The 27,615-nt window shown below is 39.0% G+C and overlaps 2 protein-coding genes and 1 long non-coding RNA gene across 3 annotated transcripts in view; 1 reads left to right on the top strand and 2 right to left on the bottom strand.

Annotated features, from left to right (window-relative positions):
• Window positions 1-4,593: 4,593 nt before the first annotated feature.
• LOC146382018 (uncharacterized) lies at window positions 4,594-10,777 on the bottom strand. Its single transcript, XR_014801189.1, has 5 exons — window positions 10,427-10,777; window positions 6,198-6,587; window positions 5,893-6,045; window positions 5,523-5,606; window positions 4,594-5,422 (listed from the first exon to the last, which is right to left on the bottom strand). It is a non-coding gene; the product is annotated as an uncharacterized LOC146382018 (long non-coding RNA).
• A 24-nt stretch (window positions 10,778-10,801) lies between these two features.
• On the top strand, window positions 10,802-21,645 carry LOC146382017 (urotensin-2 receptor). The gene is made up of 2 exons (XM_084938283.1): window positions 10,802-11,910; window positions 21,542-21,645. Exon 1 carries the CDS (start codon window positions 10,802-10,804, stop codon window positions 11,876-11,878), a length of 1,077 nt encoding a protein of 358 aa, XP_084794409.1. The 3' UTR covers window positions 11,879-11,910; window positions 21,542-21,645.
• Window positions 20,969-27,615, bottom strand: part of ogfod3 (2-oxoglutarate and iron dependent oxygenase domain containing 3) — a 42,557-nt gene continuing 35,910 nt past the window's right edge. The window contains exon 9 of the mRNA XM_084938284.1: window positions 20,969-21,728. Within this exon, the coding sequence (XP_084794410.1) occupies window positions 21,592-21,728 (137 nt within the window). The 3' untranslated portion in view covers window positions 20,969-21,591. The remainder of the gene's footprint in view (window positions 21,729-27,615) is intronic.

The following is a 27,615-nucleotide window of genomic DNA, read 5'->3' as shown; positions in this document are numbered from 1 at the left end:
AACGACAGTGTTTCTGTGGTGTTTCTGCTGTAACCAGGGCGAAGAATTAAAAAATGGCTGTGACTGAGTTAACTGCCACCATGCTTAACCCTCTTTGCCTCTTCAGCTGCACTTGGAGTCCCACGTGACCCAGCTAATGACTGTAATATCTCTGGCTTCAGCGCTGCTCTTTTTTGGCTTTGAGGATGGATGGTACAGTATCAGAGTTGGCCACAGAGCTCTATCACTTATGGATGAATGAGTGTGAGGACACCTACGCTGTCTGGGGAAGATTATTGGCTCATGATTGCTGGCTCAGGACACACTCATCGATCTGGAAAGACAGGGGCTGCAAGAGAGAAAAGCCCAATAGCAAAGTGACGACAATAAAAGGACAGCTTCATGAATAATAATGTGTAATGTGTAATAATGTGTGTAGTGCGGTTTAATACATTTAGTTTTGGAGACATTCTCTGTCTGTTTTTCTTGTCTTGAATATAATGGGACCAGATGAAACGCGTCTTCTGGTGCTTAAAAATACAATTGAAAAAATAAACAGCGATACCTCTTTCAAGAAATCCTGACCCAGTTACAAAGCAAGTTTTACAAAACTAAAGAATACAAAACTTGTTTCAGGTAAGAACTTTGTTTGCACAGGGGCCTGATTTTTTGTACTTTTATTGATTAAATATTAATTATGTAGGAGGTTATTTGCCTAAAATTATTAGAACTCCACTGACTTATCTCATTTGTAAAATCTCTGTCATGATGATCTCACACTGCTTCAGTAATGTTGAGGTCCGAGCTCCGGGGAGGCTATGAGTGGGTTTTTTTCTGTCCTAACATGCGATTGTTTCATATGTCGGTGTTTAGAGTCTTAACAAACATAAAACATTCATCTGACAATAGTCAAGTGCAAAAGCTGAATGAAAATGAATTAAAATCAGCCACTGACCAACAGAAACCTTTGAAAGACCTTTACAAATCCTAAAGGCTCACTTTAGAAATTAAGAAAGTCTGTGTACTTGGAAGGAAAAATGTGAAGTAGTGAGAGTGGTTTGAGACTTTTGCACAGTGATCTATAATACTTGATGTTCATTTTATTGATACAGTGATCCATTCAGGGTAAAACTACGGTGGCCCTGAAAGGCCAAAAAGACTGCAACTTAAGAAAACACCAGCAATACGAAAAATGCTGGAAAAGCAAACAAAACACAAAAGAAATATGAAAAACAACAACGGAAATAGGAAAAAACACAAGGGAAGTGTTTCTGGGGAGACAATAACCCAGTGATCAGTTGCAGGAACCTAAAACATGGTAGGTGTGTTTTATCATAATTCATATTGTCAGGGTTTCTGGGTCGTTGACCCAGTATTTTCAGTTCACGTTCACTGTTTATCTACTGCCTGTTCCACTTCCTGTTTTATTGTGTTAGCCTTGGTCTGTGTGCATTATGTTCAGTCCTCTTCCCATTTATCATTAGTTCATTAGGTTCAGCTGTTCACTCACCTGTCTCCAATCGTTGTCATTGTTAGTCATGTATTTAAGCCCTCTCTTCCCTTCAGCCCTTGTCGTGTCATTGATGTTATGTTGTCGTTTCCACCTGCGTTCAGCCAGCCAGCCATTCAGTCAGTCCTTCAGTCCTTCAGTCAGTCGTCCAGCCAGCCAGCCATTCAGTCAGTCGTCCAGCCAGCCAGCCATTTCCTACCTCTGTTCTGTTCATCCACTCCTTATAATAAACCTTCACCAGTCTTCACCTACCTGCGAGTCCTGCGTTTGGGTTCCTTCTTCCTCACCTCCACACAACGCCTGACACATATAATACTGATGACGGATTTTTAGGCTAATAGTTAGGCTAACACACTTACCTCTCATCTTTTCTTTCCTCACAAAACCGATAGATCCTCCACTTCTTTTAAGTGTCTCCCAGCGCAATTCTTAGCATATTTTGGTTCCTGCAACTGGTCCGTCGGGTTATTGTCTCCCCAGAAACACTTCCCTTGTGCTTTTGGAAATCTGTTTTTTCTGTTTTCGTTTTCCTTGTTTCTGTTTTGTCTTATTTCCGTTGTGTTTTGTGTGCTTTTGCAGCGTTTTTCTTATTGCTGGTGTTTTCTTAAGTTGCAGTCCGTTTAGCCTCTCAGGGCCACCATATAAAACAGACAATAAAACAGAGCATGCTTTATGGTGTGGGTACCAGAGATGGGTAATCCGATTACTTTTTTCAAGTAACGAGTAAAGTTAGGGATTACTATTGCAAAAAAGTAATTAGATTACTGTCACTTTCTCATAAGCACACTGCATTACTAAACTTTGATTTTGTTTGTGAGAGTGTCTCATGACAATGATGTATGAACGTGCGACATCCGTGGCAGTAACAGACGTGTGTAGATCAAAAATAGATAATATGGAGTGTGGGAGAGAGTACGACACTGTAGTGTTTAAAGCTTGGAAGTACTGACATTACTTTGAGTTTGATTCCATACACTCTACATGGGAATTTTTTTGTTGTGTTTTACTTCCGTCTATTTGAAAGAGTGTAAACACAAAAAAATATTTTATTTTATATGCTGGAATATGCAGAAAATACGTTTAAATGTTAAACAAATTTCTTCAAGTCAAAGACTGTTGCATACAATTTAATTTTCGCTTGATGCAATGTGCATAAAGTTAAAACATTAAAATTCATAAAACAATTTTTAAAAAGAGACATTTGATTCAATTTTATATGAGGGATTATGCAGAAAAATTGAATTGGTCTTTATTACGTATTCAGGTTGTGTCATGTTTTTTAAAAAGTACTCTAAGTAATAAATTAACTAATTACTTTTGAAAACAGGTAATTAGTAAAGTAACAGGATTACTTTCTTGGAGAAGTAATTAGTAATTAGTAACCAGTGTTTGTCAAGTTTCTTGAAAATAGAAATTGGTTACTAATTACTGATTACTTCTAAAGTAATCCCATTACTTTACTCATTACTTGAAAAAAGTAATCGGATTACAGTAACGCGTTAAACATTACTGCCCATCTCTGTTCGTAACTAATTACTATTTTCAAGTAACTTGACCAACACTGGTGGCTACTACACTGAAAAAAAAAGTTCTTTCAATTTACTTGATTTTATTGTGTACATCGGTCCCACATAATATGAATAAGTATGACTGACTTAATTTTCCACTTTCCCTCAAGTAATTAATGCTTGTCAAATCAAATTACTTTATTTACATCAGATTACTTAAAAAAAATCATGTTTGATGTACTAATATTAATCTGTTATCATAATATCAATGTATTGCATAATGTCAATATATTTTAATGTTTAACACCAACTTATTTTTATTTGCCAGTGGTATGCAATGATATTATGTAATGTAAACACATTGCAATTATGTTCCTGCAACGCAACTTATGGCTTTAAATCCTACTTAATTTTTTCAACTGAAATATTAACTGATCATTATTGACAAAAAAGGCAAAGACTGTGAGTGCTACTGAACAATTCACATTTATTAAACTGTAACAGCAGTGAAAGCAGCAATTCTGCCATGAACAAGTCCAAAATCACATCCATATAAACTTGTTAACACATTTTTAAAGATAGCCTGCAGAAATAACTAAAAGAAAAAGTTAGTTTGAGAATATATTTACAAATATTTCACAAAAAACTGACCTTAGCAGCAAATAAAAGAAAGTGCTTATAGATGATCCTGTCATCTCTTACATATAACATTTGTATTAATTACACAATTGAAAATGTAAACTAAATTAAGACTACTTGAAAAAAAGCAACACGCTTTTATGAATAAACAGATTTACACAAATATAACTTGTGTATTATTTGACAACAGTTTCAGCTTCTGTACAAGTATTTATCTGTACAAGATTTCAACTAAGTTGAGCCTTAAATGACATTGTTACATAACTAATACCAAACACCTACATGAATTTTAATCTTCATTTTAAACATGTAAGCAGGACATTAAGTTTGACTTAGAACATATTGCTAAAAATCGTCAGTAAAAATTTCTTACAACATGATACCAAAAGGAAAAATCATCCTGCATTGCAGTCACATGAGGGGAAAGCAATAAAAACATAATCAGTATAACGTTACTGAACACAAAATGAAAAACTGCAAAGAATTGCAGAAGTGCAGTCTTTGACTTCTCAATGAAACAGATGGTTTTTGAAAGCAAGAACTTTAGAGAGTTTAGCTCCATCCAGTTCCATGAAAACCTTCTGGAAAACGTCAAAGTTGTAGCGAAGGTCAGCAGGGTAGGCAAGGTTTAATGCATACATGAGTCCAAATAGCATTATCACAGCAAATGCTACATTATCCAAATTCTTCGCCACCCTGATGCCTGCAAGGACAACTCTTGTTTATCTGCTGAAGCTTGCTCTTTAATCAGAATCAGAATCAGAATACTTTATTGATCCCTGGGGGAAATTATTTTTTGTTACAGTGCTCCATTGTAAACCAACATAAACCAACATTAAGACAAGACAGACAATACGCTAACTAAGAATAGTACAATATATATATATATATATATATATATATATATATATATATATATATATATACATACATATATACATATATACATAAGTCACTCATTAATAAATAGCTGGAAAAGAAACGTGTAGTTGTAGCAGTAACCAGTGTGTTAAGTGGATGCGTTGTACAGGGAGATGGCCACAGGCAGGAAAGATTTCCTGTGTCATTCAGTGGTGCTTTTCGGTAATCTCAGTCTCTCACTGAACGAGCTCCTGTGACTGACCAGCATGTCATGGAGTGGGTGGGAGGTGTTATCCAACATTGTCTTTATCTTGGACAACATCCGCCTCTCCGACACCACCTTGAGGGAGTCCAGTTCCATCCCCACAACATTACTGGCCTTACGGATTAGTTTATTAAGTCTGTTGGCATCTGCGACCCTCAGCCTGCTCCCCCAGCATGCAACAGCATAGAGGATCGCACTGGCCACAACAGACTCGTAGAAAATCCTGAGCATTTTCTGGCAGATGTTGAAGGACCTCAGTCGCCTCAAAAAATAGAGATGACTCTGGCCCTTCCTGTAAAGTGCTGTGGTGTTTTTAGCCCAGTCCAGTTTATTGTCAATGTGTACTCCAAGGTATTTATAGTCCTCCACAATGTCAACACTGACCCCCTGGATTGAAACAGGGGTCAAGTGTTTCCTGGTCTTCCTGAAGTCCACGATCAGTTCCTTGGTCTTTGCCACGTTGAGCTGCAGATGATTCTGCTCACACCACGTGACAAAGGAGTCGACCACAGCCCGGTACTCTGTCTCATCATCCCTGCTGATGCATCCAACCACCGCAGAGTCATCAGAAAACTTCTGAAGATGGCAGGTCTCTGTAAGAAGATGAATTCAAACAGTGGTGTCTTCAACAGTCTCACTGATGGCACGTTCTTCCATGCCCTGTAAAAAAGAAGCCATGTTAGTCATTTCATGCCAAGTAAATAATATGACACTGTGGAAAGTCCGAAAAAAAAAGAAAAAAAAAAAGACAAGTACATACCACATACTCCCGGATAAGCATGCCAGGGTCTTCACCCATGTAGATACACACTCCCTTGACAGACGCAGCATCAACATCTTCACACTGAAATGAAATGTATGTAATTAGCATCTTCATTCAGCCCTTGTCCTTCATTTAAGTTTTAATAGTGTACTTTACATGAATGTTTTTAAAGTAAAGGCACACAAATTAATAATAGGTTTACTGGCAATTAATAATAAGTTGACAAAGTGAAGGTTAAAAAAACAAGCAGATGTAAAAATACAAAATGAGAGAATTTATCATGGGAAAACATTTGAAATCTTCAACAATTATAAAGTTTCATCCAAAGAGGATCATGTTCAGTGAATGTTGAGGCTTAATCACTTACATTATCCATTTATGCCACAATTCTTTTCAGTATTAGTCCAAGCTCTCCTCTTCTGTTGACCAACTTCACCAGGTTGTCCAAGTGGAGAGCCAGCTGAGCCAGGAACTTTGTCTGAGGGGGGATGGTGGCAATTCTCTTAAACTCAGCGTTGATCTGAAAACATGAGCACAGAGGAATGAGCTTCAAAGGTTTAATGCCTGGAAGAAGGCTGCAATCACTCATGCTGAAGAAATGGGCTGTCAAATAACAACTGTGCCTTAACCATTTTAGGCTAATACCACAAGAACACCGTGTATCAGGCAAACCTTATCTCATGGAAATCAAGTAGATGAGGCCATCTTGCCATGAAAGCCTCCACCATTGGTGCATTACGAACAACTTCATGTCTTCTGTATGAAAAAGTCTTTTCCATCTTGAGTTTCACCAACTCTGTTACTTTTTTTTATGTCCATGTGGTGGGCTTTGACATGTCAATAGCTTTAAGAGTCCCTTTGTCTGCTACTTCTGAAACTGAGGTGAGGTTAAGAAACTCATTCCCAAACAAGGAATCCATAAACTGAAGTCTGAAACTGCCCTGAAGACAACACTGTCTCTTGACTTCAACGATGAGATCCTCAGTTGATTCAGGCGCTCCATTAGAGAGTGAGCCTTCGACAGGTTCTGTCAGCCAAAACAGTCTTTAGGACCATAGGACTCTGTAGGCAAAAAAGAATTACATATTCAGAAAGAATCATTTCAGTTTAGTTTTCATAAAGCTATCCATACCCAATAGTCAAAGTTATAAAGATCAGACATAAAAAAAAGAAGAATTTATCTAATGACATACATGAGACTGAACCTATTACACTTATATGAACACCTTTTATTTCTATATGCCTTTTTAAAGTCACAATGTGGACTGATCCAATCTCATAGTCAACCAATGGATAAGTATCAAGGAGTTCACAGAGTGAAATGAGAGTGAATATTCTCGTGGATACTGGGCTGAGCGCAAAAGCTCTGTCGTGCTCTCTGTACCAGCCACCAAGCTCTCTGACAATGTAGAATATGCTGTGGTACAATGCAGATATGGTTTTTCAGTATTCTGGCAATCCACCTGCTGCCCTTTCGGCCAGTACCATTCCCTTTCTATAAGTTATACTCTTTATGTCACACACTGTCCAAGGTCGACCTCTAGAATGTCAGGGAATATTACCTAATGATTTAAGCTATCTTCTCTTTAAGTCTTTAACTCTTTAAATCCACTAGAAAGGCCGATACAGCTGAGCCCTCTAATTCAGAATTGCCAAGAGATGGGGAGTTTAGATGGTAAGCTATCATCATCTGATGTTTTGACTTCTGTAATCATAAAGGTAAAAATTCCACCATCACAAAAAACATTAATTTTAATTGAAAAAAGGTATTCCAGTCCAGAAGAGCATCAATGGTTTCTTTAAAGTACCAATCTTTCTCTCATTTATACATAATGTTTTGAGAAGCAGCTCACATATGTTCTACACAAAGTAGAAAAAGGAGGGGGGGAAGGGTCCTAATTTTTGTTAGGATGATGTTGGAAAATTCACAATACATCACTTAATAAGACACTCTGTTGAACAAACTTATCTCCTTGTAGATATCTGCTGTATTATTTGAGCTTCACCAATAGAATAGTCAAGTAAGTGACACTTCACCTAAAATAATGACTAAATGGAAAAATGATTTGGCATTTATGGGCACAGGTTCTTAAACCCACGTCTAAGGTGGCAGGATCCTTATTATAACTTGAGTGCGTGTCAGCAGCAAGAATTAATGTATGGCACTGTGGGGCTCCCAGCTTCTTAAACTCTGACGGTTACAGCCGGACTAATTAGCCACTGTAGCCATAACTAGCACGAGTAACACAAACACTATTGCGGTCTCTCAGTGACGTTTTAACTTGCTAAGCCATCAAAAACGTCAGTGCTCTGTGTCACATGCATAAATTCCATATCTGACCGACAACAGCTGCAATTTGTTACTATTTTTCAGTTTTAGCCACAAAGCTAATACCAACTTTAGCTAGCACTGTAAAAACAACATGTAGATGGATTACAGATTACTTTTCATATAGCATGCACTACAACTATTCTGTGAAAACGTACCCAACCAAAACAAATGTATTTAAATTACTTACCTTCTCAGTATGCCTGACTCAGTGCCAAAGGTTGCATGTGGCTAAACAATCTTCCAGAATCTGGCGGTCAATTGCGCTCTCCTTAAATTATGTTGTTGTCTTATTGGATAAGACTCTAGGTCTTATTATCCAATCATATTTAGTTGTTGTCTTTGAATATATTGCATCATTTCCGGTTGTGGTCAAACATGATTACAATGGTTTTAGTATTCTAATTTAGTCACTTTAAATCAATGCAAGAAAAATGAGTAGTCTCAGTATTGTTTATAATCAAGTAAATGGTACTTTATTTAATCATGTAAATAAGAGAAACATGAAAGGCTTGTGTAGCATTAACTAAATTCATTTGTGCAAATTCAAAAGCCTGCCAATTCCCATTTTTTCAGTGTAGGGCTGGGTATCGTCACTGATTTCTAGAATCGATTCAATTCCGATTCACAAGGTCCCGAATCGATTCGATCCACGATTCGATTTAATTCGATTTGAATCTGGGAAATTTTGACAGTCAGAAATATTATAATTCAGATCAGTACATTTACATATTTTTGTATCTATAAAAAGGAAGCTGACACACGCAAGACTTTATCAAAGGTGTGAGCATCACAGCAGAGGCCTTTGTGTCAAAGTAGCTGAGGATAAAACGCAGAAAAACATGAAGGCGATTTTCCTGGCCTGGGATTTTATAAAAAAATATTCTGCAGTACATCAAAAACGAAAGAAAACCATTAATCAACATATGAACGTTACCTCTGAAGTTACAGCGGTTTTATTACAGACACAGCTAAGCGTTTTGCATTTTGCATAATTTTAAAAAGTTTAAATTTGTTCAATATTGAACGGCAGAAATTAGGTTTTCTTTTCGGAAGTATGTGAAACGAAAAAAAAAACGTCGGCCGACAGCGCTGTAAACAACGGTAGACTTGTGCGTAACAAGCAAGCGAATAATGAAGAAAACAGACAGACAGGGAGAGAGAGAGAGAGAGAGAGAGCTGTGCATGAAGTGTGATTTTATCGTGGTGGAAGCAAAACAGCAAAGGTAAGAGGGAATTAATGACGATATTTATGTGAAGCGTAGTTTGGATCTTCTTTTGCTGCTGGTTCGGTCAATATTGTTTGGAGAGAGATAAAACTAACAGCTTTAGAATCAGCGCAAAAAGGGCGTAAACAAAGCGCGGACCCGCGGATCAGAATCAGCGAGCTGACGGCTTTCAGCCCCGACCGTCAGCTGAGAAAGGCGACATCTCACTGATTCTGATCCGCGGGTCCGCGCTGTGTGTTTACGTCTTTGTGCAGAATCCGTGTACCTGCTCTCATTTACTGTCTTAGCTGTTTGGTGGTTGTTGAAATTTTGTGATCTTTCACCTGAGATTCTGGCGTTTCGGGCAAAATAAATTAATATTAAAAAATCGATTCAGGATTTTAATGAATCGATTTTACGTTATCCAAGCCAGAATCGATTTTAATCGATAAATCGATTATAAAAACCCACCCCTAGTGGCTACCTTTTCACATGTTGCTAACATATGAGCATTCAGTGTTTGTCAGTGAGATTCAGACGTATGTTGTAAATTCTGGCAACAAAAAAACAACATAACAAGATGACAACAGCCCAAAATGCCAGAGACCACAAACCAATAGGTCCATGTTTGTTTAGCCTATTTCACCTTGTCAGATTTGCCCAAAATATAAGCTGCTTTGCCGTCCTTCTGGTCACTAATTGGGGCTGTGATGAACAGAATAAACCAAATCAATAAGACCTGAAAATAGCAGCTGGGATAATAAACTCATCAGGAAAGTGTTTAATGAGGTCAGAGTTCAAGAGAGCTGGTTTTCCACACATTTCTTTACAACAGGATTTCATCTTTTGCAGACAAAGACCCCCCCCCCCCCCCCCCCCCCCCCCATCCACACACACACAATACTGGCACACCATCTTTGTTCACAGCCTGTGGGAAAAATAAAAATAACTTCCAACATAAGAGAGAAAAACAGATGACTGTGATTGTAGATAAGAGCAATAAAACCTATTTATTTAATCTTGAGATGATAATAAGTTTTATTATAATAATTGGAGATGTATTTATTTTTTTCCGTGACCTATAATAAACTATTTGCATAACTCAATGCCGACCTGAGTGTTTGCTAATATTACACAAACACCGAGCTGCACAAAGGAAATGCTGGCACAAAACAGCGCGTGAGGGGCTCCGACTGCGCTGCGGTCAGTGAAAGAGAAAGTTTTCGCTTTCTGCTCTGGTGAGTCTCAAGAAAATGGCACACTGAAATTAACTGCAGGGGATTTATTCTTTTTTTGTGTTTGGCGGTGGGTGGGTGGTTGTTTTAACACATGTTCCTCTAGCAAGTATCTATGCGTGACATTACCTGTGTCCTAGCTTTTCATATGACATTTTAGCAGACTCGGTCCTGCTTTTGGCATCAGGTGCGCGCTCAGTGCTGACTAAACTTTTAATAATACATTCCAGTCTCACATCGTTGCGCCGAGAAATCCACCCGCTCTTCAAGAAAGAAAAAAGAAGCCGATGCTTTCCTCTTCGTCCATCTGAGCATTGTTTACCGGTGAGACAGCTGACTGTCAGATGTATATGGAAGTAACGTTTGTGACGTCAGGAGCAAAGAGCAGCAGGCGGAGAGAGAGGAGGGAGGGGGGAGGGAGCGAGACACAACCTGTGCCAGTGCGCATCTTTTCCAAAACTTGTCCGGAGCTGTCAAAGAGCAGGGAACGGATCCGAACACGCCATGAGTAACAAATCTTTAAACCTGAACACCAGCCCGCCTCGGGCTGGCGGCACCGTGGACCACGAACTCGTCATCACTTCCACTTTCGGGACGCTCCTCTCCGTTGTCTACATCATCGGGGTCTCGGGGAACGTGTACACGCTGGTGGTGATGTGCCACTCGATCCGGTTCGCCACCTCCATGTACATCTCCATCATCAACCTGGCTCTCGCGGACCTGCTCTACCTCTCCACCATCCCTTTCGTGGTGTCCACCTACTTCCTGAAGGACTGGTACTTCGGAGACGTGGGCTGCCGCATCCTGCTCAGCTTGGACCTTCTCACCATGCACGCCAGCATCTTCACCCTGACCGTAATGTGCACGGAGCGCTATCTGGCCGTCACCAAGCCGCTGGACACGGTCAGGCGCTCTAAGAGTTACCGCAAAGCTCTGGCGTGGGGCGTGTGGCTGCTGTCGCTGGTGCTCACCGTGCCCATGATGATAATGGTCGCTCAGACAACTAAAAGCACGCCGGACGGGGGTGTGAAAAGGATGTGCGCGCCCACATGGGCTCCACTGGCTTATAAAGTTTACGTAACGGTCCTGTTTGGCACCAGCATCATGGCCCCGGGGCTCATCATCGGGTACCTGTACGTCAAGTTAGCCCGCACTTATTTAGAGTCCCAGCGCAACTCTGTGATCAGCAAAGGCGGCAAAAGGTCACCGAAGCAGAAAGTGCTGATCATGATTTTCACCATCGTGCTGGTGTTCTGGGCGTGCTTCCTGCCTTTCTGGATCTGGCAGCTGCTGCCTCTGTACCACACCAAGCCGCTGAGCCTGGCCTCGCAGACGCACACGTGCATCAACTACCTGGTCGCGAGCCTCACATACAGCAACAGCTGCATCAACCCTTTCCTCTATACGCTGCTCACCAAGAACTACAGGGAGTACCTGAAGAACAGGCACAGGAGCTTCTACAAGTACACGTCGTCGTTTAAGAAGCGACCGCCCAGCCTCTACTCGTGGGGCAAGTCGGCGTCCTCCAGCAATCAGTTCGAGTTCAACTCCGAGACGCTGGTCATGGGGTCACTGAAGTGAGGAGGAAGCGTCTGGAGCCGGAGCAGCGACAGGTAGGCGGTGATGTCTCCGTTACGCACGGGCTGGAGTCAGAGCAGCTCCGCATAAAGCAGGAAGCAGCCAAAGTTTGTTTTCTGTCATTTTAAAGTGCGGCTGTTCTTTAGTCACACACATGTTGTTTGTTATTTTATTCTGTCCATGATGGACAGCCCACTGAGCCACTCTCCCTCTCTGCTGCGCTCCTTCAGCTCAGCCTCAGTGGAAGAACTCTTCCTGCGGTGCTGTGTTGCAGTACAAGGCCGCGGCGGTAATTAGAGAAGCTGAAGCACCTCTTAAACGCAGAAGTGATTTTAAGAAGCACATTTGAATGTTTAATTTAAGGGTGTTTTAATCTGACATTACATTATTTGTATTAGAGCAGTTAAATAAAGGGGGCAGTCAGAATTTATGCTATTGCAGGTTTAACCTTCTACTGACACGCCTACACTACAAACCAGGGACGTGCGTTGGGATTATTTTAGGATCATTTGATTTGGTAATCTGAACCTCTGTAAACCACAAAATAAAACAGCCCCTACCAAGGACCCATTTTACAAACGGAATAAGTCAGCGGAGTTCTGATGCCTTAAAGTAACCTCATAGTCCCGAAATACATTCACATGTAGTCAAATTCCCACACAGTAAATTAAAAAAAAACGAATAACAATAAAAATAATCTGATTAGGGTATAGATTTTTTTGTCCCACCTTCTGCAAAGGTTATGTTTGACTGAAGAAAACATGTAGTGCACCTGTAGGTAGATGGAATTCCAAAGCCCAACTTTCACTCCATATTACTGATACATACACATGTCTCAATAATATGCACCAGAATATTAACTTTTAGAAGGACCAGAGGTTTACAAGCTCTATATTAGTTTATGCTGAGCACATGTAAAGTTGGTCGTCATATTTCTTCAAGCTTTTATTGTTTGAAGTAACTGATATAGATGTTACTGTGTTATTCCTTCATAGAGGTACTGGACTGCTCTAACAAGTATATACTCTCACCACTACTACATCTGACATCCAATATTATATTTGCATATACACAGAGAGAATGTTTGAACTACGTTGGAATGGGAAAACTGATTTTTTTTGTTGTTGTTGTTGTTTATTTCTTTTGTTTTTAGTAGCATTGCATCTCCCAAACTGGTCAAGGACTTAAACTCATTGCTGCTTAGCTATGATGCTACTCTGCTGCATGCACTGCAGATAGTGAAAAAAGGATCATAAACAGCTGAGTTAAAGCCATTCTGGTGGGCATACTATGCGATGATAACATTTCTTAATTACCCTCCATTTAAGGATTATAAATGTTTCACATTTGCAGTTATCTGACAAAAAATAAATAAAAAACAAATTTATAGACATACAATATGTCAGGTCACTATGAGCTGAGCTGATCCTTAGCAGGTCTTAAAACCAGGTAAATACAACCTCAGATGAAAAACAAAACATGAAATATTACACTGCATCATATTTTTTTAACCCAAAATGCAGAAACAGTGTGTGGAAAAACTAAGTACACCCTCACTGCTGTTATAGGAATAAAGAGGGTCAGTACTGCAGCAGGCAGGTGCTGCTAATTAAATACACTTGACTTACTGATCATCAGCAAGTGTGAGTGCCTCTATAAAAGCAGAATTTGGGGCAGTTTGGTGACCTGGAATATTGAGGTGTGTTAACACAATATCAAGCAGAAAACAAAACACACCAGCAACAATCTTAAAAAAGCAACTGTTGCCCATCTATTTGTGGAAAGTCAAAAACACTCAAGACAGCTGCTAATCTTCAGAGGAGTGGTGGTCCCAGGAAATCCAAAGAACAAAGAGCTACATCTCCAACTCTAAAAGCCTCAGTTAGCATGTTAAATGTTAAAGTTAAAGACAGCACACTATTTAAAAAAAAAAAGACTCAATAATTACGGCTTACATGGAAGGATTGTCAGGATAAAGTCTCTTCTTTCTAAAAAGAACATTGCAGCACAGTCCAGGTTTACAAAGTTGTATCTGAACAAACAGCAAGACTTCTAGAACAATGTCCTTTGGACAGATGAGACCAGAGTGGTGACGTTTGACCATAATTTACAGAACCATGTTTGATGAAAACCAAATACGGCATATCAGCACAAACATCTCATACCAACCGCATGTTGGTGGAGGGGTGATGAGCCTACATCTAAACAGGTGAATTGACCTCGATGCGTTGTGTGACAGCCATAATAAGAGCTGGTCAAATTCTCTGAAAACAAAAAGGTGCTTTAGTATTTCCTTTCTTACCTCCTTTAGTAGAAGACACTGGAACATCCCTTATGAGAGGAAAGGAGATAACTTCTTCTTCAAAGTAAGACAGCATCTGACTGTCACTAAAACAGCAGATCAACATAACTGATAAGCGACATGTTTCACATTGTAAAATGCTGCTTTTTTCAGTTTTAACCCACAGGTGAACGAGGAGTATTGCACTACTCTACTAAAACCTGCTTGATTTGAATTTGTTCCCTTGTGTGAAGCACTTTGTAAAGCGGATTTTAAAAAAGTGTTCTACAAATAAATATAATTACCCACATTAAAACAATCAAGCTGAAGTGGACCTAATTTGTGTTAATTGTGTCCTCATTCTGAGTTGCTGTATTTTCAGCTTTTAGAACTCATTAATTGATTTTACTTCAGAGATGCTAAAAACCTTAATAAAGGAAAAGTGAAAATAAGGGGATCATCTCTTTAGTGGGGGAAAAAAAAAATCTGATTGGATAGCAGCACGAGTATCTGTTAAAACAGCTATTTAATTTGAGTGTTACTATCATTACTTGTACACAACTATGCAAGCCTACATGAAGAAACACTCTAAGAACACAAATGGAGGAGTGTGTATCTAATGCTAGTTTAAACCATAGACTGTATAAAAAAGATGGCCACAATTACGTCACTCAATTGATTGAGCTAAGCATTTTCATCATCCTTTTTGACTCTAAGAGTGCTCTAATTTACTAACGCACTGCCCCAGCATAAACTGGGTTTTGGTGTAAATTTTAAAAGGTACTGTTGGTATTTACAAAGAGTGACAATCATCCATAAAGCTAATCATGCCCTCACACGCTACTTTGTCCCGTTTTAGTAAATTTGGCCCAAAGTAGAACTGAAAATTAGAAAATTGTTGCATGATCATGTTGCAAGAGGACTTAAAACTACAGATAATATAAGCTAATAGGCAAAGAGTTTACTGAAGTCACTCATCAACACAGTTGAGGGTAGGTTTGAGTGATATATGAGTCTGGAGCTATTTGTCAATATATTAGTCCCAGAGAGTAACTTTAAAAAAATTTTAAAGAAAATTTAAAAAGAACAGATGGAAGAAACACCTTTGTTGATGTTGTATAGTTTGTTCACCAGGGCCAGCACACCCGTTTAAAATGCCTCAAACATGATAATCAGTTCATGTGAGCAGAATTATTCAGAGTGTAAATAAGCAAGGTACAATTTGTTGTTCCAATAAAACCAGTTTATGTTTAAGATACATAGTCATATTTTCCTAGTAGGGAGTGATGAATAACTACATGTAACAAATGCTAGGAAGATGCGTTTGTTTTGTGTCTGAAAGAAACAAAATATTGTGCAGTAAATCACCAAATATCAACATCAAAAATCTTATATTTTCTGACTTCTTCTTATCCCAGTCAGAAATGCACCTCCTGCTGGTCATTAGAATGAATGCAGGTTCAATGAATTTCAAATGCCAGGAACCTTGGTTCATCTTTTATATACAGTTTACAGATTTTAACTGCAGAGCCATCACATTATTAAGCAAACAAGTACGAGCTGAACCCTCTGAGCACTATAATTATCTTTTCCTAAGTTCTTATAAATTCTCCCTTACGTCTTACTTTAAGACGCTCCCCATCACCATCAAGGAAAAGTGATTAGCAACAGAGATAATTTTCTGAATATTTAATTGGAATCCTGAATTTTGGCAGGAAATGGAAAAAGAAGAGAAAAAGAAGCACACACATGGCATGTCACTGCCATTGGATTTGCATGCATCCACCCGCAGAGACAAACACACTTCTGCTGCTGTGGTAAAACCTGAGCCAAAACACCTACTCCTCAGCGTGCTCGCATCCAGGCTTTGTGCGCTCTGTTTACTGTGGCCCACTTACCTGAATGGACAGACAGGACTTCCTTTCATGCCGTAGTGTTTGTGTGGTAATAACACAGTTAATAGCATAGCACCTGCACCCATTAACAATTACTGCAAAAGTTTAGAGGTTGGAAGGCCTCAGTGGCAAGCATGCTAACAACAGATGCATAAAGTGCCTGTGTTTTATGAAGAGTTCACAGTCTTTAATTAAGACAGCTCTTCACTCTAATCTGGCATGTTGTTTCCAGCTCACGCAGCCTTCAGCTGTAAAGCCACTGTCTTCTTAGATTCATAAGAAGCATGGAAAAAAAGACTGTTACACACCAAGAGTGGTGGAAATATTATGCACGTCTAGGCAGTAAAAGTAAAATGTCATTAGTGACAGATTTCCTGTCATTCTAAAACATATCTGAATATCTAGAAGTGTGACATTTTGCAAATCATGTCCCAGGTGGGACTGGGCACTTTGGTACACTGACCTTTTTGTGTTTGCATGTCAAATTGTCCAAACTCATGCATAAATTCATTACAGCTACATCGTGCCACATCACAGATATGGAAATCCCCCACCCTTTCTTCCTTTTTCTTCCTTTCTCCACATATTGACTGACAAAACTTTGCAGAAGTTTGAAAATTCTGGATAAGACCAGGTCTGTGTGGGATTTAGCAGCTTAAATATGCATACATTTGAGCTGAGAAGTTTAGCCTGGATTTGTAGATTTCTTCTAAGCGTTATCTTAAGAGCCACTTTTGGGTTTCCTGTAAAAATGTAATACGTTAATCCCAAAAGAGAAATTAGAACAATGGACGTTAAAGGTCTTGAAGAAATTTGTGCCATTTGATTCTGTTTAGTTTCAGCAGAGGTGCAAGCACACTTTTTTTTTTAGTGTGTAATCGTTTTTTTTATCTTACATCTTAGCAGACAAGCATCAGCAGTAAGGTATCCAAAATTCCTATAAATAAAGCCATAATTCAGTGTTTAACCTCCATGTAAAGCTCAGCAGGTTTTTGAGCTTGTGGATGAAAGAAAAAAGGGAGAAAATCCCTCCTAAAGCACAAAGTGCTAGATTCTTTCTTTACTGTAACGTGGTACAGATAATACTGCTGTCTGTGTCTGCAGAATATTGCATTACATTAAACATTACATTAACTTCCAGCGGTTTACAGCTCTGTGTGAACTGTTTATATTGGCGGCTGTTTCCCTGCATTTCATTAAAGTGGAATTTAGACAGCTCACTAGAGTCTGAGTCCTGTTTAAGCCTTGCAGAGACTATCTAATGGCGCCAGTTAGCACAAGCCAATGATAACACCTGTAATAATCAGTCACATCTAGACTATTAATTACACAACCCATATCATGATAAAATACTGCTGAGGGCAATATGTTCTACAAAGAGTCTGTTCTTTGTTTAAATTACCTTAAATAGGCCTCAACTGATCCTGCATCAATGCCTACAGCTGTCAAAGCCTTAAAAATAATACTTGGCACAGTCTGCACCATACATTTATTTGCAGTCCAAATCAATTACACCCACTCCTGCACAAATTTATCCTGGCATGCATGATAATAGTTATTGGTAAGTAGAAGTATTTACTGTGTTATTGTCGGGCAAGGCCAGACGGGTCATTTACAATCAACTATTGGCTCAATTCCATTCCCACACAGTATCAACAACTAAAATAAATCACATTTAGAAGCAGTGTCCTTGATATTTAAAGAGATCAGAAGGCAGTGTTTGTTTTTCCAGTCTGTTCAAACCAACAGGAAAGATATAAGGAAATGAAAAAACTGTGTGTCTGCTTTAATATAGGCTAGTACAGACCTTCCCAAAATATGTGGCCCCCTAGGGGGGGGGCGCAGAACCATTGCAGGTTTGGGAACCACTGGGCTAGTACAACCTTAACGTAATCAGCTAGCAAGTGATGAAAAGCGAAAAAAAAAACCAAAAAAAAAAACCAAGGCTTGGACACTGCTAGCACGGGGCGCCCACACAAACGCAAAGCAGGAGATGAAGCATCGCTGAATATGTTTCCAAACCAACTTCATTCTAAGCCAAAGACTAGAAAATATGGTGAAGCATATCTTCCCTTTGGTTTCACCTGCACAAGTGCCGAGGTAGGTCTCTCTGCAGAATTGGTTTTCCCTTCATCGGGAACACGTGCTGGGCTCTTCAAATCACAGACAAACAGTATCCCACATTCTTGATTTTTAGTTCACAAACACTTCTTGTAATGACTAACTACTCCAGACATGTTGGAGATGTTAGCTCTTTATACAGTAAAGTTACAGCGGGATACAAATAATATCAGGCTGATCCTGCCACGATTTGTTCCCCCTGTCTAAATCACGGACAAACAGTATCTCACAGTTGTTTATGTTTTTAAACCCATTTTGCACAGAGAGGCATTTTTTGAAAAATGTATTGATAGCAATGTTGAATATTATTACACAGAAAAAAACAACTACATGTAAAATAATCGTGTGCACGCGCGAGAATGGGGGGGGGGGGGGCGCGAACATTTTTCTTGTAAAACAAAGGGGGGCCCAGCAAAAAAAGTTTGGAAACCACTGGGCTAGTACAACCTTAACGTAATCAGCTAGCAAGTGATCACAGTATGTCACTTTAGAGCATAGGTGTCAAACTCTGGCCCGCGGGCCAAATTTGGCCCGCAGCCTAATTACATTTGGCCCACGAAGCCATACCAAATTATTATTAGAGCTGGCCTACTGGTATTATACAGCTAATATATATATTGTTTAGTATTAAGCTTTGCTTGTTCCATATTCAGTTTTTCAGCAAAACGTGTTTGAGTCCATAAGAAAAGATTCATTATTATATCTGGAGGAATAAATATATTTCAATAAATATTAACGTTAGCCCGCGACTTTGTTCCAGTTTTGAATTTTGGCCCACTGTGTATTTGAGTTTGACACCCCTGCTTTAGAGGGAAAAAAGCTGACATCAATTCAGTTCAGTTTTATTCATAATCAATCATGAATAATCAATTCATAATTGTCTGATCAAATTTACATTCCAACCACAGCAAAGCCTCCCAACCTGCAGTACAAGGACAACGCAATTTCTTATGTTTTTTTGTTTTGTTTTTAAATAAAGCTTTGGCATCTTTCAGCATCATTAGCCAGAAAAGTACAAGTTGGAAGATTCTTTTGCAAAAATTTGTCTTAGAAGTTTGTGAAGTGTGCTGAATTAGTTTGCTAGCTAAAGCTGATTATGCAGAAGCAGCTACAATATATATATTTGACCATTTCATTTATGTTTATATTTATTAACAGTTTCATGTGGAAATGTCACCACAACAGTAATAGATGAAGAGTACAGTGACTGGAACCATTATTTATAAGGTTAGAGGTAATTAATGGCTTCTTTATTAGTAAATTCATACGTGGACATCTTTATCAGATCAGTTATAAACTCTGAACAAGGTGCTGCCATTTAACAGCTGTGTGACCTTGTCACATCAGAGCATAAATATATATAAATATGCAATGTATATATATGTGCTATTGCACAGTGACCCAACACCATGCTCATTTCAAATAAACTCCCACACAGCACAGCACAGCATAGAAAGACTTACCTCTGTTCTTTATATCACCAGTGAATGTGCTAACAGCTGTGCAGCAAGGTGAGAAAAGTGTGAGAAAAAATGTTTTTTGTTTTTTTTTACATGTATCTTTGGAATATGTGAGCTCACTAATGATAAATTATAAATGTATACTTACATTTTTGAGAACCAGTGTGCAACTGGCACATCTTTCTGTAGCACAAAAGTTGCAATTCTTAGCAACAAACTAACAGGGAAGCATCACCTCACTTCAGTTTTTCATGACCTTTACGAGCATTCTTCATTTACCATTCATCTATTCATTTATTCTGCTTTATCGTGCAGGTATTTTTAATTTAAAACTAAAAATCTGTAATAGTCCAATGTGCAACGTACACAACCAACAACACCCAGACAAAATTAGTTTGGGGTTTTTCAGAATCTATCTACACAGCCTGATATTTTCAGTAGGAGTTGGAACAGAAACAAAAAGAGCTTAAAAAAAGAGCGAATATTGGACATGCATCAGACTGTTGCACACAAAGAGAAGTGCACAGAAGCAGCAGTTTACTAGCATATTTATGTTAATGAGTCAACTATATACAAGTGAACCTAGTGCCAAAAAAATGAATGGATCTGTTAGTGTAGGCGATTTATAAAACTTTTACTTTCAAATGCCAAAAAATGCAGAATTGCACACCTGATTTTAAATATACACTAAAAGATTGTCCTAGTTTTTTATTAAGTGTAAAAAACCTGCTGTTATTTTAAATGACATGAAGAGCCGTTTTTTTGTTTTGCTTTTTTTTTTTAATGGAAAATGGCACCACGTAATAATATTTTGACTTTCTCTTTCTTTCTTTCTTTGATGGCTGGCTGACATTTTGTTTCTGCTACCTTTAAAAAAAAAAAAAAGAAAAAGCCCCAAACACACCACTGTTAAATGTTGACAAAGAGAGTAGCATTAACATTTAAAATCACATCAGAGCATAAAAACTGAAATGGGTGTTGGCATATAAAATAAACACAAAATTGTGGATCCTAAAAACAAAAAACTCCAGAATCGATAAAGAAAAAATGAGAATGGAAACGGTGGGTGGTTCGGTGCAGCTGTGTGAAAAATAAGAAAGGTGAGGATGATGACTTCCCAACCACACGATAGTCTCAGATCAATCAAGAGATTCCTCAAGTGGCTGGCTCACAAAGGAAGGGCGGATAAGACTCTAGTAGCAACCAGCAGGAGCAGAGATGGGTATAACACTGATTAATTGAATTTAAAAAGTAGTAATACATAAAGGTTTAATATTCCAGGCTGCTGGGTTTAAAATAGAAAAGTACAGAGAAGTATGACTAACAAAACCAGGCAAACTTTTGATGTCATTTTATTTCAAAACATCCTCAAGACTGCACAGAAGCATAAGGTAGGAAAAACCAAACGAACAGGACAGAGAGACGGTTCTTCTTAGAAGAAAATACCTCAACGGGTCATAGGACGGGGTATGAGTGGTACTTGGTGATGAAACGTTGATTATTCAGTTGGCAGTTCATAAGTTTCAGATCTCTTCTTCAGGGAATCAGCAGCTCTCTTAAAATAATAAACAGAAAGGCAGAAAACAATCCTGCTTTGGCAGAAAGCCTGCAGGGGAACTGAAAAACCCTTAAAACCAGAGATTAAGATGGTGCAGGAAAAAAAGACATATCTGTAGAAAACAGGATAAAAACACAAGGGTGTGTAACAAACAGGAAAGCACAGAGGGAGACCACATGTGGCTCTTTTTTTCCCTGTTGCACCATCAGCAAGTCAATACTTGAAAAATAAACGGAGAAAATCGAAGATATTGACCGAGCAGCTACAGAATACCAATGTAAAAATCCATGTAAAAGCTCTTTTTCCTTCCCCTTGTTCTTAATTCCTGCCTATCCTGCCTCTTTGTTGCAGGGCCTATCGGAACCAGTGGGCAGTGCCGTCATCCATCATCCGTGGTTGCCTCATGGCAGGGCAGGGTCAGAGATGGCGTGTGCAGGGTCGCAGGTGAAGGACACAGTGATGGCGTAGCGTGTCCCCCACATTACCTTCTCCACGCGGTGGAGGTTCTCTGAGCCAGAAGAGAAGAAAGAAACTCTCCCTAAGGGTGGGGACAAAAGGAACAAGAGGAACTCTTTAGGAGAGAGGAAATATAAAAGCTGTTCAATATTTACCGATTCAGATCCAACACACACACAGCTGGTGTTACCATGTGTTGAACAAGGCTTTTAAAGTCAGAGAAAACCTCTATTAATCTCATGGTCAGTTGTTACATCAGAGGTATTGGCAAGGCAGAGACACGGCACTTGACGAATAGAAATCTTGAAGCGAAATCTATTGGAGAATGCTGTAAACCCAACTATAGAAGCTGCCAACCATGCCTCTTTTACGAGATGCGATCACAAAGTTCTGGGATTACACTTCTACAAATCAAAAACAGCATTAGATTTAAATTTAGACGATCTGTCCTTCAAGGGCATCTTCTCGTATATCTCTGGACTAATTTAAGCGCCTCTGTGCGCACGCTGGATCCTCCGCTGTGTCAAAATGACGATCAACTTGAATTAAATCATAGGTGTCAAACTCTGGCCCGCGGCCTAATTATATTTGGCCCGCGAAGCCATACCAAATTACTATTAGAGCTGGCCTACTGGTATTATACAGCTAATATATATATTGTTTAGTATTAAGCGTTGCTTGTTCCATATTCAGTTTTTCAGCAAAACGTGTTTTGAGTCCATAAGAAAAGATTCATTCTTATATCTGGAGGAATAAATATATTTCAATAAATATTAACGTTAGCCCGCGACTTTGTTCCAGTTTTGAATTTTGGCCCACTGTGTATTTGAGTTTGACACCCCTGAATTAAATTGTATGAAAGTGGGGGAAGTTGCAGGAAGATAAATCTGGCAGTGAGGCAGGTGGTGAGAAACGATTATGCTGTCATGGCCACAAACCTGTAGCATTTTTCATGAGCCGTGGGGGCTCACAGACACACACGGCAGTGCAGGTCATTCCAGCTCAATATTCTTTCACAGATACTTCATAGCTTTAAAGCAGCGGTCCCCAACCTTTTTTGCGCCACGGACCGGTTTATGCCCGACAATATTTTCACGGACCGGCCTTTAAGGTGTCGCGGATAAATACAACAAAATAAAACTAGTACCGGTACCGAAAAAAAGAAAATTTATTCATAACACACGTGAAAAGACCCAGGAAAACCGAGTAAACGATAAAAACGATAACAAAATAACGCTGAAAACTGATAAAAACCCTGAAAACTATATATTTCACACCTGAGCCTCAACTCTCGTGGCCCGGTACCAAACGACTCACGGACCGGTACCGGTCCAAGGCCCGGGGGTTGGGGACCGCTGCTTTAAAGGAGAACTCTGCGCTGACAGCTCAAGCCCCGCCCACCCCCAAAACCCCCCAGCAGGTATGCTCCTATTTACAAAACTTAGGTGATGTGCTGTGCTGGAAACTGGACATTTCAACAAGAGAAAGAGAGGGAAAAAGAACATGTAGTCTCTGTATCATAATTCAATACAACAATGATCCTCTTCAAGAAAGTGTTTTCAGTTTGACACAAGCTGAGGTTTGCTTTCTGTGCACACTTGAGTCGCTGAACTTGGATCATGGTGAAATCACAGAACGCACAATGTCGTTTCCAGGGATTTATATCAGCAGCACTGGAAGCTGTTCAAAGGCGTATGAGAAGATGACTTTAAAGTCAAACTAATATTAACAAAAAATGTTAATTTTTTTAATTATGATCACATCTCATCTCAACAGTCAACCTAGGAAACATATAAGCGAGTTGACTGGTTTAAACTGTCATAGTAAAAGATGATGATGGTACGTCTGCTTGTTTTTAATGGCTGATCATTCACATGATTAGCATATTAACATTCATTACAGAGCAATGCCAGGGTAAGAGAAGTGATTGTGTCAGAAATCTGGGTAGAGGTGTAGATGAAACTTGGGGCATGTGTACTAGAAATAAACGTGTGGGGAAAAAAGATTTTTAAAACCTCTTTCTGGTGAAAAGTCAGCAAACTTTTTAAATGATTCTTATGAGATTTAACTGGCTGCAAACATTCAGTTTTTATGAATTACTGATCATGTATATAAAGTTATGGCCTCCCTAACCTTCTTTCAGATACGTATCTGGTCTTAACCCAAAATAAATGCCTAAAGGGAGTATCAAGTGGCAAGACATCAAGAAAGGACGCAGCTAGCGAAGCTTGGTATACACACCAGAGGCAGCATAAGCAGTTATTCTGGTTAAACACTTCTCATTAGTTTAACAAACCCCACTGTGGGGGTGGGGACAGAAAAATGTCAGTTTGGGCTTGGGTGACCAGGCTAAAAACCCGGAGTCAAACTGTATTGAATGAATATGATAAAAAATTAAATTGCTGATACTTTTGTGCATACTGAAATTTTCTTTTATATTGTTGATTTATAAAAAATGTTTAAAATATGAGGCGTGTGAACTATTATTGACTTCTAAAGTGGGACATAGTGGAAGTAGTTTGCAATCGATTGGTTTAACCTGTTCACTGAGAAGACAGTCGTCCCTGGTAGAGCCCGACCAGAGATTTTTAACACTGATATTTGGTGATTTTAAAATCTGGCATTCTGAAATAAAGGCTGATCGTTTTAATAAATTCCGATATCGATATTTCGGCAAAATGTTAATATCAGCCAATAATATCAACTCGCTGGTAAAATGGTAAGGGTCTCGAGACAACTCCAACTCTAACACCATACCAACACCATAGAAGCAGAAGTTTAATCAACTTGATGATAGCTTACTAAACGGCTATGCTGTTCATAGAGAAACTGCTATAACATCCAATTTGAAAGTGTTGGTATGCACTTTTTAAAAATTATTGTTATTATTTTAACCTTTCGACAGATTATACCTTGCTTATTAACCATGCTTCCAGGTTTAGCCTAATATAGCTTATAAGCCTTAAAACAGTTCAAACACTCCCCCTAAAACTCTCACTACAATCACAAAAGCTGGATGTTTATTTCGAGCCAAACTTGCTGTTTTGTAGTTATTATGCAAAGCAAGGTAAACCATGTCCTCCCTCTGTCTGGTTGTAATATTTTCCTTTCATTTGCAAAAAGAAAGTAAATAAGGTGAAGCTATTATTAAAAAAAAAAAAAAAAAAGTATTTGCAATGATGGTGGAGTCAAAAACCATTGATAAGGGAAGCGAACACAAAGACAAGCAGTTGGTAGCAATTTACTTATTCTAGGGTTTCACTTTATTGGACTGAAATGCATTTCCTTTGACTGAAAAGGTTTTTTTTCATTAAATAAACAAACAGTCTGAGTCTGGTGAGGTTTCCTCGGGATAAATTTTCTTCACTTATCAGAAGCTCTGCGTCACCAGGTCATCTCATGAACTACTACCAGTTACTAGCCAGTGTTGTTTTACCTGTGCTCTGTGTTAGATAAGACATTTCCATTCAGTTTGGAAAGTTTAAGCAGCAAGCCCACAGTTGTAGATTTTTATTCAGAATTCTTTCAGACTCTTGGTTTGCTAATAAACTTACAGTGTCTCAAACCTTTTGAAGAGAATATCTCATTATCTTATGCCATGAATAAACAGCTGGAATCACTGAGCCCCCATTCTGTTGCTATAATTTCCCTTACAGGCGCTTTATACATTTGTGTGTCTTTGTGTATCTGTGTAAGAGAGTTTGAATCCCCCTGGATAGCATTAGCTGACGACATCAGAGGTGCTCGCTGTATAACAACACAATTTATGCTGCAAACTCTGAGAATAAGGGAAAAAGGAGAAGGAATTAAACAAAAAAGCGCAAGCGTGAACACAATAAATACTCTAGTGTAGATAAGATAATAATAGTAATTCAAGATGCAGGGAAAAAAGCATTTTGAGAAAAAATAATTGCCCCCTACCCCTAATAACTGGTAGTGCCATCCTTGGCAGCATGAACTGAAATTGGGCACTTAAGATAACTAGCAATGAGTTTGTACGGCTTGATGAAGGTCATGTCAAAGAATCTCAATCAGATTGGACTGGGCCACTTCAAAACCAACAGTTTGTCATTTAGAGCCATTCAGAGATGGCCTTGCTGCTGTGTCTCAGATCATTGTCCCGCTGCATAACCCAATTTTGCTTCAGTTGAAGGGCTTTCAGGGTTTTCTGGTAGAAGTCAGGTTCAGTCAGTTACAGCAAGTCATCCAGGTCCTGAAGAAGCAAAGCAGCCACATAACTTCCACCACGTTTGACTGTTGGTATGATCTTTTTAGTTAGTTTTACACCAGATGGAACGGGACTCAAACCTTCCAATGATGTTTTGTGGCAAATGTGAGACTTTGTTTTCCGTTTGGTTAACAGTGGGTTTCTCCTTGGATCTCTCACATGGAGGCCATTTTCGCCCAGCCTCTTTCTTACTGTTGAATCACAAACTTTGACAAGTTAGCCGTGGAGTTCTTTAGATGTCGTTGTGTGGATAATGGCTCTTTGTGGTTCAGTGGAGTCCCAAAGCCTTAGAAATGGTTTTGTAACTCTTTCCACAGTGATAGATATTACTGACTTTGTTTCTTTTTGTTTTCTTTTTCTTTTAGCCTACTTCACTTCATTCTTTTTTCTACAATAAAATTATCATTTAAAAAATAAATTTTGTATTTAATCTAGGGCAGGAGTGGGCAACTCCAGGCCTCAAGGGCCGTTGTCCTGCAGGTTTTAGATATCACTCTTGGTCAACACACATGAATCAAATGATTAGTTCATTACCAGACCTCTGGAGAACGTCAAGACATGTTGAGGAGGTAATTTAGCCATTTAAATCAGCTGTGTTGGATCAAGGACACATCTAAAACCTGCAGGACACCGGCCCTTAAGGCCTGTGGTTGCCCACTCCTGCTCTAGCCTATAAAATACTGATGACCAACGAGTAATGCATTTTTTTAAAATTATGTAACATCAAAACATCCACTTCTATAATTACCTAATAACTACCTTACAATATCAGCCACATCATCTTGTCTGCTAGAGTCTAAATAGTACTTTCTTCATTAAAAGCACAACTAAAAAGGTCTTCATAATAAATACAACATGTTTATTAGCAGAAAAAAGGCAAAACTGCTACTTCTTAAAAACAGAAAAACTATATGTTGTAATTATTGCTTTACCTGCAGTCTTTCCCAATAGTATTTTAGCACTTTGCGGTGTCATGAAAAGGAGTAATGCATCAGTACATTTCTGTCATTTAAGGATTTAAATAGAAATTTTCCCATGAAACAGAAAACTTTAGAGAAACAATTCCACTACCTGAGCTTATTCTTGAAGCACCTGGGTCAACAATAAGTTCTGTGGAGGAAATTTATCCTCCAAAGCTAACGCTTAAGTGATAGTACTTCCTAAAGATTGAGAGTATTCTGGGTTTAGCTTGAATATGCTACCATTTACAGGATACACAGCACTGCTAAACCTCTGACGTGGCACTTAACATTGTCTTCATTAAATGTATAAGGGAAGTTTTGCCTCATGCTACTCATGTGTCATGCCATTAACCCATGAATATTTGCCCATAATCACCAACGGGATGAGCAAGAGTACAGGTCTAACAGTAAAGCTGAACCATAGAGCTTCAACTGCCATCAAATGGCTTTAATAAGCTTGTCCTCTATTTCCGATTGTGATTGTCAGAAGCATCCGGAGAGAAGGTGATAGATTTTTGTGACACAGCATGACAGGAGCTAAATCTTTTAACTTGCGTATCTACGGATTTGCCTCTCTTTAAATACCCTGTTGTAAAATTTATTTTGATCTCAGCTTCCTTTATTATTTCCTGTGTTAGTTTATCACTGGTTCTTGAATATAATATCCATCCATCCATTTTCTTCCGCTTATCCGGGGCCGGGTCGCAGGGGCAGCAGCCCAAGCAGAGAAGTCCAGACCGCCCTCTCCCCAGCCACCTCCTCCAGCTTATCCGGGTGAA

The sequence above is a fragment of the Perissodus microlepis genome, chromosome 8 (assembly GCF_051167445.1).
Source record: "Perissodus microlepis isolate ML-2025 ecotype Zambia chromosome 8, ASM5116744v1, whole genome shotgun sequence".
Taxonomy (NCBI): domain Eukaryota; kingdom Metazoa; phylum Chordata; class Actinopteri; order Cichliformes; family Cichlidae; genus Perissodus; species Perissodus microlepis.
This window is presented reverse-complemented; position numbering and strand designations above follow the sequence as displayed.

What these genes read in the sequence shown, in the direction of transcription:
- LOC146382017 (XM_084938283.1), top strand. Translation starts at nt 10,802, where the DNA reads ATGAGTAACAAATCTTTAAACCTGAACACCAGCCCGCCTCGGGCTGGC.